At 39.7% G+C, this 13668-nt stretch overlaps 1 protein-coding gene across 5 annotated transcripts in view; it reads right to left on the minus strand.

Moving 5' to 3' along the window:
- The window catches only part of FRRS1 (ferric chelate reductase 1), a 268799-nt gene that overhangs the window by 55625 nt on the left and 199506 nt on the right, over nt 1-13668 (minus strand). For all 5 annotated transcript variants that reach the window (XM_069232144.1, XM_069232146.1, XM_069232147.1 and 2 more), the window contains exons 12-14: nt 13051-13148; nt 3032-3090; nt 556-699 (exon numbers count right to left, since the gene is read on the minus strand). In XM_069232144.1, the coding sequence (XP_069088245.1) occupies nt 556-699; nt 3032-3090; nt 13051-13148 (301 nt within the window). The remainder of the gene's footprint in view (nt 1-555; nt 700-3031; nt 3091-13050; nt 13149-13668) is intronic.

Here is a 13668-nt window from a genome sequence, read left to right on the forward strand (position 1 = left end):
GGGCTGCAAAACAGTTTAAAACTCAGGCAGCTCAGCGTGAGAGAGGGTTAGAGGGAGGTGACGAAAAAGGGTTAAGCACATTAAGGTGTAGAGATAGTTTGTTGGGGGTAAAGAGGGGTGAGGTAAGGAGAGAGAGAGAGAGAGAAAGTGATAATTTTTAAATTTAGTTACCACTAAATTACAGCTGCCTTAGAGTGCAAGGTTTTCAGGGTGGGCATGCCCAGTTGCCGAATTTGTTGTTATGCACAATATTTTCATTTTACCTGTGGTGCCCCTGGAAGGCAGGGGCCCTAGGTAATCGCACATGCCTTAAAAAGGCTCTGCGTAGACGACGTTCAATCTTATCAGGATGGATGAAGTGGTGAGTTCCACTCTGCCTTCTGCCTGAAGACCTGGAAGGCCCCTATAGAGCAATGACTCCTGGATGATCGGTGCTTTTGCCACTGCGTGTGCTGAGACAGTGAACAATTTCCAGTTTTCATAAGCACCATTTTCAAAAAGCATCAAAAACGCAAATCAGTTCTTTACACATGTAAATATTAAGAACATGAGTACCTTTGTTAATAAGGCAGTAGCTGTGGATCTCGAGGAGAACGTCAACAGAAACGTGCCATAATATGAAACCAGTCAGCATGTATGTGTCCCAGGGATCAGGGAGGTTGAGCGCTTGAACGTCCATTCCGAGGAACATTGCTACCACTAAACACAGAAACAGCAGTGAGCATGTACAAAACATTTATACTAACCAAGATTAATGCACATTGCCTTAATTGATCGCCATGTCCAATAATGTTCTTAAGGCTTTAAACATTGGTAAAAAATGATGCAACAACTAGATAGTTCTCAGCAACCTCCGTCACTACTATTAAGAGTTTCGCAAAACGCCTGAGGGAGACAATAGCGTCACTGAACAAAAGATGTGATTACATTGCCTTAGACTAATCTTTGTATGTCATAGCCGATTCCCTAAAGCTGAAAATGTAGGTAGGAGCATGGTACTGTCAAACATAATACATAAAAATGAGTCAGCTCCCGATACAACTATTTGGGTCTACCCATTAATAAGTATTTGGAGAATGTGGTTACACATCATTTGAAGGAGCTATTAGAGAAAAAGTTCTCTGATCTTTTGTTATGGTCCAAAATGCTATCGCTGTGGAGTAGTATTTAAATTGTCAAAATGGTGGTTGCCTAAAGGTTTAGTTACATTTTTGGAATGATCCTGTTGTGTGTGCCACTAGCCAAAATGGGATGGATGAATAATACTATCAAATTGCTTCTTTGGGAAAGCAGGGAAGCAGGGAAGCAGCTAGGCCCAGTTTAGAAACATTGAACTTAAATGCGAGACCTCAGCAGGGAGCCAGAGGCTTTTCTATATAGAATCATACTAGCCAAAGCATCTATTGACTTCGGCTAGCTATTTCTTTCCATCATGCAGGAAAGAGTCAGAGTGGGCTTGCATTGTAAAGAGACATCTATTACCCGATTGGTGACAATTTTATTCATACACATATAGCCCGGAATTGTGGCCGGGGTATAATCAGATATATTTATCAGTGAATGGCTGGCCTGGGGATAATGGGTAGGAAACAGGTGCAGATATGGCAGAATGGTGCAAATCTTGTGGGAAGAAGAGAGATATGATGGTTGAATAAAGTCATTGTAAAGACATTACATCATATCAGAAGGAACACTTAAGACAAAAGGTTGAAATCAGTTTTATCTGCTGCATCTTAAATCTGGACATACCAAAAATTGCGTTACTGCCTCAGTTGCTAGTCCTGTGACCGATCAACCTGCATCATTCACCCATCCTTGAGAACCTACAGATGTGGGACTTAACTAGAGGTAGTGGCTCTGGCATCTATCAGATTCTCATTAATTGCACATTTCCTTAACTGACAAACTATGCCCTTAGTGGTGAGAATTGATCCTGTTATCCAGTTCCTAGACAAGGAATAAAAGGACATCTTGGACAGTCAAAGCAAGAGGGCTCCAAGATACACTTCTTAAATTTAGCCACTTCAAAATTCTCCACAAGTGGCAAGGTCTTCCGAGAGGCAGCAGAAAGCTAATCTATGCCATGAGTCTGCATGCTGGAGATGTAACCTCCTGGGGAGTAACATAGTGGGTATTCTGTTTTAATATACGCAACTCTTTTGGTATTTTACTCAGATCTGGGAAGGGATGTAGACCATCACTGACAGGGTCATCCGCCTTGATGTAAAAAATGATACTGTTGCACGATTCTTCTGATCTACTTTTACTACAGTTCCATGTCCACAGATTGTACTCTACATCTCTGGCAATAGCAAAGATAGGATTATTGAGGGATTAGCGGACAAAGACACTGTCTTCCTTTGAAGGACGTTTGCCATGGACTCATTCAAGCTGATAATTTTGACATGTGGGGACTCAACCAATATATTCACTGCATGTCAATATTTGAAGATATCTAGGATCGATTCTTTGGTGCTTAAGCAATATCCTGCTAAATCCGGTCCAAATGATAAACCTTCAGTCACCATGATATTGGCTTCCCCACGTAGCGACCAGTGACCCTTAGGACTTTGGTAAAGGTTGATACATGCAGTTTGCCATTAGTCATGTTCAAGACACCTTCCTTGATGGGGTTAATAACAGGGACATGTCAGGGTCAAGCTGTGCAAATGATCAGTGTTATTGGCAAGTGGCTCCCACAGACGTATTCCCTTATTTGTTTGGCGAAGTGAGACCTTTGGTATGCAATGTGAGAAAAGGGCACTACCGAGGAGATAGGTTCCATTGTTTCATTGATTATGTTACTATGGTCTATATAAGTCAATCCATTTTATGGGAGAGGGAGTTGTGGTGGGACTGGAGACCCTCTAGACCAATGGTCTTATTCCACTTCTGTGAAAATGTACTGGAGCATTACATCCTAGTGTTTACATGAATGCATTTCTAAACATAATGGGCAATGTCTACAGGCAGTTAAAAAAAAAAACAAGGAAAACAAAAAGGAGTCAGGTCAGTTCAAGTGTTTACTCACCAGCGAGTATTCTAGCTGTAGTCCCAGTACTCCAGTGAGCCCAATTAAAGAGCGGCCTTCTACAAAAGAAACAAAGTCATAGAAGGAATACCAACCAAAACTTGAGTAATGAGAAGTTGGAATTTTTAGCATAACAGAAAAATAAAGCAACACTGTTCAATTTTAAGTGAGATACTTAATGCTTCAGAAATGTGAGATTGTACAGCATTTGTCAGTGGGGCATTAGATGTAGTTAGAGAGTGAAGCACCCCAGTGAAAGACTGAATCCTGCATCCTGTATATTGGCAAGGTGTGGGTGAGAGGGACCTATAATCAAGTTGAGCCAGCGAGGCTGATACTTGAAAGGCCGAATGAGACTTCCTGAGTATTTGTAAGGCATGTGCAAACGGCATGTATATTTTACACAAGGCAGTATTGTACATCCAAGAAAAGCCAAATGTTGCAAGGATGTGTATGATTTAGGAAGGAAGGTAGATTGAAATTACCATATAACCCACAGCATTAGTAAACAATTCTGAACCTATAACTATGTATTCTACGTCTTTACCTACAATGCTCAAGTCACACTGATATATCTATGGTTTGAGCTTCATTAGTCTGTTCTTTCAAAAGTATACCTATATTCTGGTAGTCATTCATAATGAGCCACCACCAAACGCCATTTACTCAGCTAGCTAATACCACCCACAGTTCATACCAGACTCTAAAGAGGCAAATACTCTCATGTTCCATTACGTTAAGAAAGGCAGACCCTGTAGCTGGGTCACATTAGGAAGACAGAATCTACTGGTTTGGTTAACTTCACTTCTACTCCTTGTGAACCTGGCTCCATGGCAGATGGGAGACAAATAAATAGCAGTGTGGACGAATTCACAGTGAGTTTGTACCAGATTGTCAGCTGTCCCTGCTTTTTAGGTTGTGCGCGCAAACGCTCTGGCCTGTTGTAATGTATCTGTAGGCTTTTAACCACGCCCTTCACTATCACTCGTTCATGGGTTTGCCTTTCAAAAATCCTTTGTCATCACTGGTAAATGTTTTACATTTGTCCCTCCTTGGGGCAGTTTTGTTACCTTCTTGGCCATCGACTGTGTCACATGGATAATTGCACTTTGGCCAATGAGTTTGACTGCTAGAGAACTTCTTTTTCCTTTTGTGTCTCTTTTGCGCTCATGGCAGCCGTGGCGCTTTCAATCGGCTTGCTTATGGCAAGTGTTTTACTTTTCAATTTCAATTTATGTGGCAAGAAAAGTCCAGTTAGGAATTTACAACGCTAATAGCTCGAAGTTGAGCAAATGCGAGACCCATTGCATTGCAAATGCTTGTGTCATAAGTTGCAATGTCCTACATTTTTAAAACTACTTGGGCACTATACCATTATCTAGCTAATGTATCTTTTGTGGTCTTCAGCAGAAAACAATACATCCAACATGAACGCACATTGTTGCCACAGTGACCATACTATGGAGCTGTCAAAGTTCCACTCGAAGGCTCAAAACCAGCTGAATTCTTATTTTGCTACACAAGTGTCTTAACACCAACACCAATCCATAAGGCTTACACAGAGAACTGAAACTACTGCGGGGGATGGATGGTTCAAGTAGAGCTACAAACAATTTACACTGGAGAAGGTGGTGTCAAAGAAATGACCAAACAATCTTTATATTTTTTAATGGAATGTTGGTGTAGTAAAACTAGGGTAATTCTGGCCACCATGCCCAGTTTTTGAATTATGAAAAAATTGTTTTACAGTGTTAGTGTAACTGAGTCATTTGCACAGAAAAATGTCAGTGCTACTAGTTCATGAGCTACTGGTAGCTCTCCAACTACACATAAGTTACTCTCCTGTGAGAAATCAAGCCTGCTAAATTATACGCTAACCTTTGGTTGGGAAAAATATATATATATATATATATATATATATATATATATATATATATATATATATATATATATATTCAATCATTTTCAGAACTCATTACGTGAATGTTCGGAGAAAAATGCTTGGATTTCCAAAATATATTTAAACCTTATATTTGAGAAAGAAATCATGAGGCACTGGGAAGACATTACTACTGTAATATAACCTTTGTGCCAAGGCATTTCAACTATGACTTTTGTGTATTACCAATATGGAGGCAAATCCACATTGACTGCATTTATTACATTACTACTAACAATCGTGCCTGATGCACTGATGTGATCATATCTGGTAACCTACAATGGGGTGGCCACTACTGTCTTCTTGGTTGATGTGGTCGCTTTTACAGCATTAATAATATCACTGGCTCGGGATGAATGTCATTTGAACATAATTAGCTCTTATTACAGAATAGGCTGGAGATCCCTGGTCTATTAATTGCCTCTAGAAGCCAAGAGTTGTGAGCTAGTATGAAATGAATCACCAAATTTAGCACAACAGGGAATAAGTTGGCACACTATTAACATGGTTTACAAAAAAAAGTGGGATTGAGCCACTGTGAGGTTTGACATAAGTCTCTCAAAGGGTAATCTGATATGGCTAGTTCAATCAATTATTTTCTTAAACCTTACTCACAGCAATCTCATACTGCAGCAATGTGCTGATGCCAAACAAAAACATTAACATTTCCTAAGCCCTTGACATTCAGCGGCCAAAACACAACCTCCAACTTATTCAGACCTGGGTGTCCAGAACCTCAACTCCACAAACACTAACTTCCTTCTACTCACTGGCAACAACTAACAGTAATTGTCAAAACCAAGCTCAATAACATACGGTGACAGTTTCCACCCACGCCTATCAACCATTGGTATATCACTTGGGTTCATATGCAAAACCAATCTGTTCCTCAAAGAACACAATTCCAAGATGACCATGATGACTTTGTAGCAACTCTCCATCCTGAAAATAAATGAAACCTTTCTTCCCTAGAAGCGACTTCACAGCGTCCATCCAAAATGCATATTTACCGACCTGTGAGGAGGCTGTGCCTGCTCTGTAGCTTCCCAAACACTACACTGCATGCCTTTTATGGTTTTTGGAAATTCGACCATATCACTTCCAATTTAATTAAATTTAATTGGCTTCTCCTGTCTGTGACATCTTCAAGACCATGGCATGACTATCAAAGTCATCAGGAAAGGCACCACTGCCTTTCTAGTCAACAAACTAACCAATCTAATGGATCATGGCACACTAACAGCCAGTGTTACACTAATCCATTGCCCAAGGGGTCAGGTTATAGCAACAATAAACCAAAGAATAGCCCTTAAACATCAATTTTAAAAACAAGGACATATCTTTCAAATAATAAATACATGAACATCAAAAAACATTATATTGTAATTTTGGATATAATGAAAGTATCCCTTTCAAACAGTAAATGTCTATACCAGAAACTGTATATTGGTCTGTTTAGGATGATGACAGCATTTAACGAAGAATAGCAAATTTTCTTATAGTCATAGTTAATTCAAAAATTTAATTTTGATAAATCTTACAGCTAGCAATAAAATAATCACACATTAAAAAACATGTTCATACATTATACAGAGAGTTTTCCTAAAAAAAAGGACAGTCTATACATAGAAAACAATGAGATCCCTTAACGTGTCTCTAGTTCATAGAAGAAATACACACATTTTTTCACAGGTCCAACTCTTAAGTTTCAATTTCAGTCATACTGGTAGGACTATCATCAGGACATGTTGTGAGTTAGAGACTTCTTCTATAATTGTTGCCACACTATGCAATGAAAGCAATACACTCAAAAGATCATTGCATTACAAACATCACTTTTAGATGCAAGGGATATGTCGACAGCAAGTGGTACAAACCAGTATCACAGGATCACACAAATAAGATCACAATTGTGATAAATATTAAGTACACAATCACTACAGATCACAAAAAAGGTGTGAGGGCCCACAGCGAAATCTTGTGGATTCTTAAATCCAATTACCGCATACTGTACACAGCCCGGCACAGTAATTGTGATGATACAATGATACAGTCCTATTTTTCAGTCACATCGGACACGGCAAGAAAAATCTTGATTATTCACAATGAACATGCCGATAATGTTCAAAGAAACCACGCCAAACAAAACAGTGTTGGACTGATGTAACCCAGTCTTCAAAATCAGTTTCACAGACTCGAAACAACACTAACAGCCAGAACTACTCTGCACCTAGGATCCTGATCAATATCATAATTACTGATCAATATCATCATTATATTCAATAAAGCCTCAACTCACCTTCATTCAGAAACGAACTGTCACACATCAAATAACACTGCATCTCAAAGCCTTAAGTAGCTCAATAACCAGTGATTCCAGTAACCTCAGTATCCCTTAACTCTGTAAATGATCCTGGATCATACACCACGCTAATGGTACTGTTCAGTACTCTGTTGCCTCAGCTAGGAATGAGCTTTATAAATACACACAAGGTTGAAAATGACGGGTGAGGGAATGGAACTGTCATACCCAAATAACTAAAGGGGAACGGGGTAATCTCAATAGAACATTTGAGAATCCTCATAGTAAGCAAATACGTGAGACACACAGGACAAATGTAGGGGTCAGATAAGCCACTGGGGATTCCATCCAGGAAATATTCTGAAATCAGCAAGGGCATAAAATAATACTTGGACATTACTCATTCAGAGCTGCTTTTCTGTACATTCATGGATTATGGTTTAGAAAATCAAATATTTATAAATGTTACTTAATGGGATGCTGTTTTGGCTAGTTACAACGTGGTGGAGAAGGACTCCAACCCCCAGCAACTCCTGCGGCCCTGTTTTCACATTCAAGCACTTGGAGGTGCTACACAAAAAAAAAAAAAAAAGCACGCCTCACACCTAGGCAAAGACCGGGCAAAGAGAGGGCCCATCTGTGCCCGTCCATGTCTGAATCAGGCTGGGCTATCCCTCTTGGCCCTGATCCCTGTGGACTGGTGAACCAGGTTGAGTGAAAGGTACTGGGCCATCCCTTTTTTTTTTTTGCTTTTATAAAGGCTGGTTGTGTTTACTAGTGGACAAATATAGGCACTGGTTGATTTAGCCCTGCTTGTTAAGGAAACATGTGGAAACGGAAAACTATTTCTGTGCCACCAGCTTCAAGCACCACATTGGATGGCTTTTTGAAATGTGTAGTAGAGGTAATAAGTAAGGAGACTAAATTGGCAGAGAGGAGATTATCCCCGTCTACACCACTGCCTTCTGATTCAGACATGGCCCAAACAGTTGAGAATTGTGGGGTGGAGGGTGGACATTTGCCAGAGGCTTTGAATTCAAGTATTTCTGGAGTTGTCAGTGGTGCTCATGAGAATCCTTTTAAGCTCCTTGCTGGTCGCTCACAATCTATAGTAGCAATTACTAGCAAAAAGGCAAGCCTTAACCTAACGGAGCAAAAAGGAAAACTGGGAACTTAGTGTGAAAAACAAAACAGTAGCTCACATTGAAAAATGGCTTAAATGATGTGAGGCAGGAGGATGGTATCTCACATTTGGGCAAGATCCAGATTCCCGTCTGTCCTGAGGAATTTTTTCGCCAAATTGGAAGGCTTCTTGCAGAAGCTTTAGAGCCCATAATGACTTGTTTGGGAGTCATAGAAAATCGACTGGAGTCTTTGACAAATTATATTATTAATGGTGTTAATATAAATACACAATATTATTTGCAGGTGGCTCATACATGCCAGGTTTCGGCTCTTTAAAAACCAAATGATGCTCAAACTATAAATACTCTGACTGAGCCTAGGGAAGAGCAGATCCCAGCCCATACAAGCCAACCTAATATTAATGTCTCTGTGTCCTCAGTAAAGCGCTTTGAATTAAGGGGCAGGGCTATTAGTGCAGTGAGTTTGGGCCGGGAGTCTCACTGCAACCAGTAGCCCAGTAACAAGTCCCTATTTAAGTCTCAAAGTTAAATTCTCTGGTTTACCTCAAAGGACATGATGACACTCTGCACCCCATATATTTTGGTGCTGACTTTTGTTCTGCCATTAACACAAGGCACATATTAGTCTTGTTAAAGTCTCCTAAACAAGTCTGCAAATTGGTGTAGGAGGAATGCAGACTGTCATCTAGGGGTGATTGAAAAGCTTATTATGACTTGCAGAGTGAATTGGGTTGGCCCAATGGAAAAGTCTATTGAGGGGGACTGTATTGTTTTAAATTTTAAGGACCCAGGTTGGGTCCATTTCTTGTTATCTCATTTGAGTTCTGTGAACAATACACAATGTAATATAAATGTTTACCCGCTAGGCTATTTTTACCCACCTGTCTTGAGAAATATTGACAACAGGGGGGTCTCCAGCCCTGTGCGTAGGGCAGCACCAAGAAGAGCGTTTTGCCCACACTAATCGTTTTGAGGTTTTATCAGGTCTCTCAGATATCGACTGATGCCCGGAACGGTCTCTCAATTGCGGCTCAGTTGATTTAAATAGTGGATTGGGGGCTGGTGTTGCCCCGACTTTATGTTTTCAACCAGATGGCAATATAGATGTGGTTTTGCCTAAGGGGGAGCTAAACGCAGAGAACGGAATGGGTATTCAGTTTATTTCTTGGAATACTGCAGGGAGCAGAGAAAAGCTTAAGAATAAAGATTGGGTGTCTTATATCCAGAAGCATGATATTATATGCTGCCAAGAAACAGTCAGTTGACCCATCGTCTTGAATGGTTTCCAATCCTTTCGCACCTGCAACTCTCATCAACAGGGAGAAATAAGGGGGTGTTTGGTCACATCGGTGTCATGCCCCTTGGAATGCTAAAGGCAAGGAGTGTTGTAACCACCCCATGTTATCAAATCTTACTATTACAATGGTGTAATGTCCCAAATGTGATTTAAGTACATTGTAATTATTTTTTTTTGCCTCTTAGCCAGTTGACATTGTTGAGGAGTTAGGGAGAACTCTGGATGGTACAGTTACTAAGCAAGGGGGGAAATAGTACTTCAATTATATGGGCTGGAGATTTTAATATTACAAAATGTAATTATGGAGCGGAAAATACTTGTGGATTTACGGATGTCTGGGGGATTCCTCCTAGTCATTTTAGTCATTCGAGTTATGGTGAGGATGTAAATCAGATAATTTGATCAAATAGAATCCCCCTACGTTTGTAGGAAGAGGACAGGAGAGCACAATTGATTTTGTGCTTTTGACAACTGATTTACCACAAAGTCTAATATCTAATAAAGTGTGTGCTCTCCATTTTAGAGATCAGAATCATACCTATCTTTTGCCTTAAAATCACATCTAGTACCCCTGATAAGATGCAGCAATCAGTTGTATACTCCGCAAATAAAGGGGTCCGATTGCGATGATGTAACACTGATTCAACAAAGTTTTTTAATGAGGTGGTTAGTGCAACCAGTGAGAATATATCCTGTTGTCTTTCAGTGAAGAAGGCTCTGAATGATATTCTAAAGAGTTTTAGTAAAATCTGTGGGCATGTGGCTCTCAGTCTAACATCAATTAAGCCGTTGAGAGAGCGTCCTGCTATGTCCTGGTTTAGTACAGAGCATGTAACAGTCTCGAGAATTAAATACAAGCAGGCTCTCGAAAACAGGAGAAATGAAATTAGACGAAAGGCCTGAGAGGACTTAGAAAAAGCAGCTCAATTGAGAGACAACGGACTGTTTTAGGAGATTGTTAATTTATTTTTTTACAGATAAGACAGTTGATGGTATTGATTGCCATGTTAGCGAGCAGGAGTGGATTGAGCATTTTTTCACATATTTTTAATCCAAATCATAAGGATGCTGTCTTGAGTATAGATTTTAGTCCAGCTTCCCCTGATCTAAATGATGAATGGTTAAAAAATGTTATAGATTTAGCTTCTGTCACTAAGGCAACACAGTATGCAGCGAGGGACAAGGCCCCAGGTCCTAATGGGGTCCCAATAGATTTGCTTAAACATAATGTGGACCTCTGGGCCCCACTTAACAAATCTTTTTAGGGCAGCAGTGAAGAGAAAGTTAACAGGCTCATGGAAAGAGGCCATTATAGTGCAATTTTTTTTAAAAAGGTGATCAGAATTTACCATCATGTTACCGTCCCATTTCCCAAATAGATTTATCAGTAAAGATTTTGGGACGGGTTAGTTTAGGTAAACTGGAGGACTGGACTGAATCTACCTCTTTTCTCTCACGTTTTCAATACAGTTTTAGAGCTAGTTTGGGGACTGTTTAACAGGCACTTAATTTGTCCCTTTTGTGGGGGAAATACGTTAAAGCCAGTAGCGGTGTGTTACATTTGGCATTCATAGATCTCTCCTGTGCTTTTGATATGGCAGATAGGGGATACTGTGGGATATAATGGCTCAGGTGGGTATCAAGCAACAGTTGGTGGATTTGGTAAAGCGTATGCACTGGGATACATTCACAAGAGCTTGTTATACCCAGTCAGGTGACTGTACTAAGCCAATAAAGGTTACCAGAGGAGTGAGGCAAGGTTGCATTTTAGCCCCTTTTTTGTTGTTATTGTATATTAACTCCTTAGGAACTTTTTTAACATCATATAATACTGATAGCCCAGGAACTGGTTCACATGCAGTTCCGGTCCTCCTTAGTGTGGATGACACTATTCTCTTAGCTTTGACTGCAAATGGTTTGCAGAGTCGTTTAAATGGTTTTAATGATTTTATGGAAAACTGAATTTTAAGGTTAATTTGCAAAAATCGTGTGTAATGACCTGCGGCCCCCAAAAAACTGAATCCAAATGTTTTCATATAGGGGGAGACCTATATAGAGAAAACATCCTGTTTTAATTATGTAGGTATTATATTCGATGCTGGTGGATCTTGGGAAAAGTTAATAAGTCAGATAGACCAAAAAATGGGGGCAGACTGAGATGATATTTAGATTTGTGGAAAGGATTGGGCAGAAACCATTAAGAGAAATGACTGAGCTGTACAAGACTAAGTGCCTTTCACTCAGTGCTTATGGCGCCAGTAAATGGGGATATTGTGCTCCAAGGAAGTTACAGTCAAAAGAAAATAAGTTTCTTTGTAGACTCTTAGTGTTATCCCCAGGTATATCAAGTTATATTTTACATCTTGAATTGGGTTTGGGCTTTGTAGAGGACTTTGTGGGTATTGCCCCTTTGCATCTATGGTTAAAAATCTGGAGTACTCCAAAGGCCTGTTTCTCGAGGGAAGTTTTAGAAGACTGTCTTAAGGTAGACAATAGGTGTGCAATCCTGTGGTTGGCCTATGTAAGGATACTTTTATGACTTATGTGTGAGCTCTTTTGATCGTCCCACTGCAATAAGCCCACGAGCCAAAAAACAGGTTAAGGGGACCTTTGCATCGTTCAGGGAGGAACAGAGGATTGTTATGTCCCTGAGCATGCGTACCATAATTAGCTATGTGGGAAATTTCGAGGGCTCGGTTCTAAAGGCTTAACATGGATAACACATCTTCAGTATAGATTTTATTTGACAAGATTGAGATTGAACATGATCCACCAATCAAGGGTGGTGTCCTTTTAACGCTGCCCAAGTGACGGTTTGTCTGCGCAATCTACCACACACTTTATAATATTCTGTGATTTTTAGCGGTTGCCTAGAATCCAGTTTTTACGCCCAGTTTTATTGCATAAGCATGTCGTCACCCATACGGAGAGTCTGAGATATTTGCAATCCGTAGCCACACCTGAGATTTGTTTTGTGGTTCTCAGTTTTATCATATGTGCAATAAAGTGAAGAAGATGTATCCCTAGTGATTGATTAAAATATCTTTTAAATTGAGAATTTGAGGGTTTTGGCCTGTTTTTTAGAGGAATATTTAGTTAAGTCCAGGGTGGAGCTAATTTACTTATCCTGATTTCACATGTGTTAATAAAATTTTGTACTTGTATTTTGCATTTGTGTCAATTTTTACTTGTGTGCTTTTATGATCATTTTGATCAAATAAAGTATTTTTCCGATTCTATAAATGTAACACTATATGGTCCTACTTATTTGTGGCTTGCGACAGACAGACATTAACATACTATCAAGAATGGTAATTTGGTGTAGCTGCACAGTACCTCAGAGAGTCTGGAGGTGGTCTGAAGACTGCCATAATCAGCTGGATTAACGCCAAAGCCATGACGATAGAACCAATGTACGGATGATAACCAGCTCTCTGCAAATATAAGTAAAGCAAGACACTTAGAATTATATCAGAGGCAATACTTACAAATTGCATGAATTATGGACTAAAGTATTTTTTACTGCAGACACTTTTAAACAGGAATAAACTAATTCACAAGAAGGAAGTTCAAGTACTTTTGTTTTTGGGAATGCCCAAAGGCAGGACAGATAGGCCTTTCGCAGCTGAGATGGTGGCGCATTTAAGGACCTAACACTCAAAGATCTTTTTGGTATTCAAGTCATTAGCAATTGAAATATGCAGGAAAAGGGGAAACACTTCCTCCTGGTTGATGCAACATTCAGACGGAATGTTAGGAAAGATCAAAGAGCGCACAAATAATTTAATGTCAGTCACAGGCAAGTATTCAAATGGATTATGTACAAACTTTAAATTATTCATTTATGACAAGATAAATGCTCTCGACCCAGAGTAAAAGATGATGCGAACCATGGAAATGATATTTAACCAGCGTGCAGCTCAGAGAACTATTTCTTAAGGTTGCTAAGTCAGC

This window comes from Pleurodeles waltl, chromosome 4_2 (genome assembly GCF_031143425.1).
Source record: "Pleurodeles waltl isolate 20211129_DDA chromosome 4_2, aPleWal1.hap1.20221129, whole genome shotgun sequence".
In the NCBI taxonomy this organism is placed as follows: domain Eukaryota; kingdom Metazoa; phylum Chordata; class Amphibia; order Caudata; family Salamandridae; genus Pleurodeles; species Pleurodeles waltl.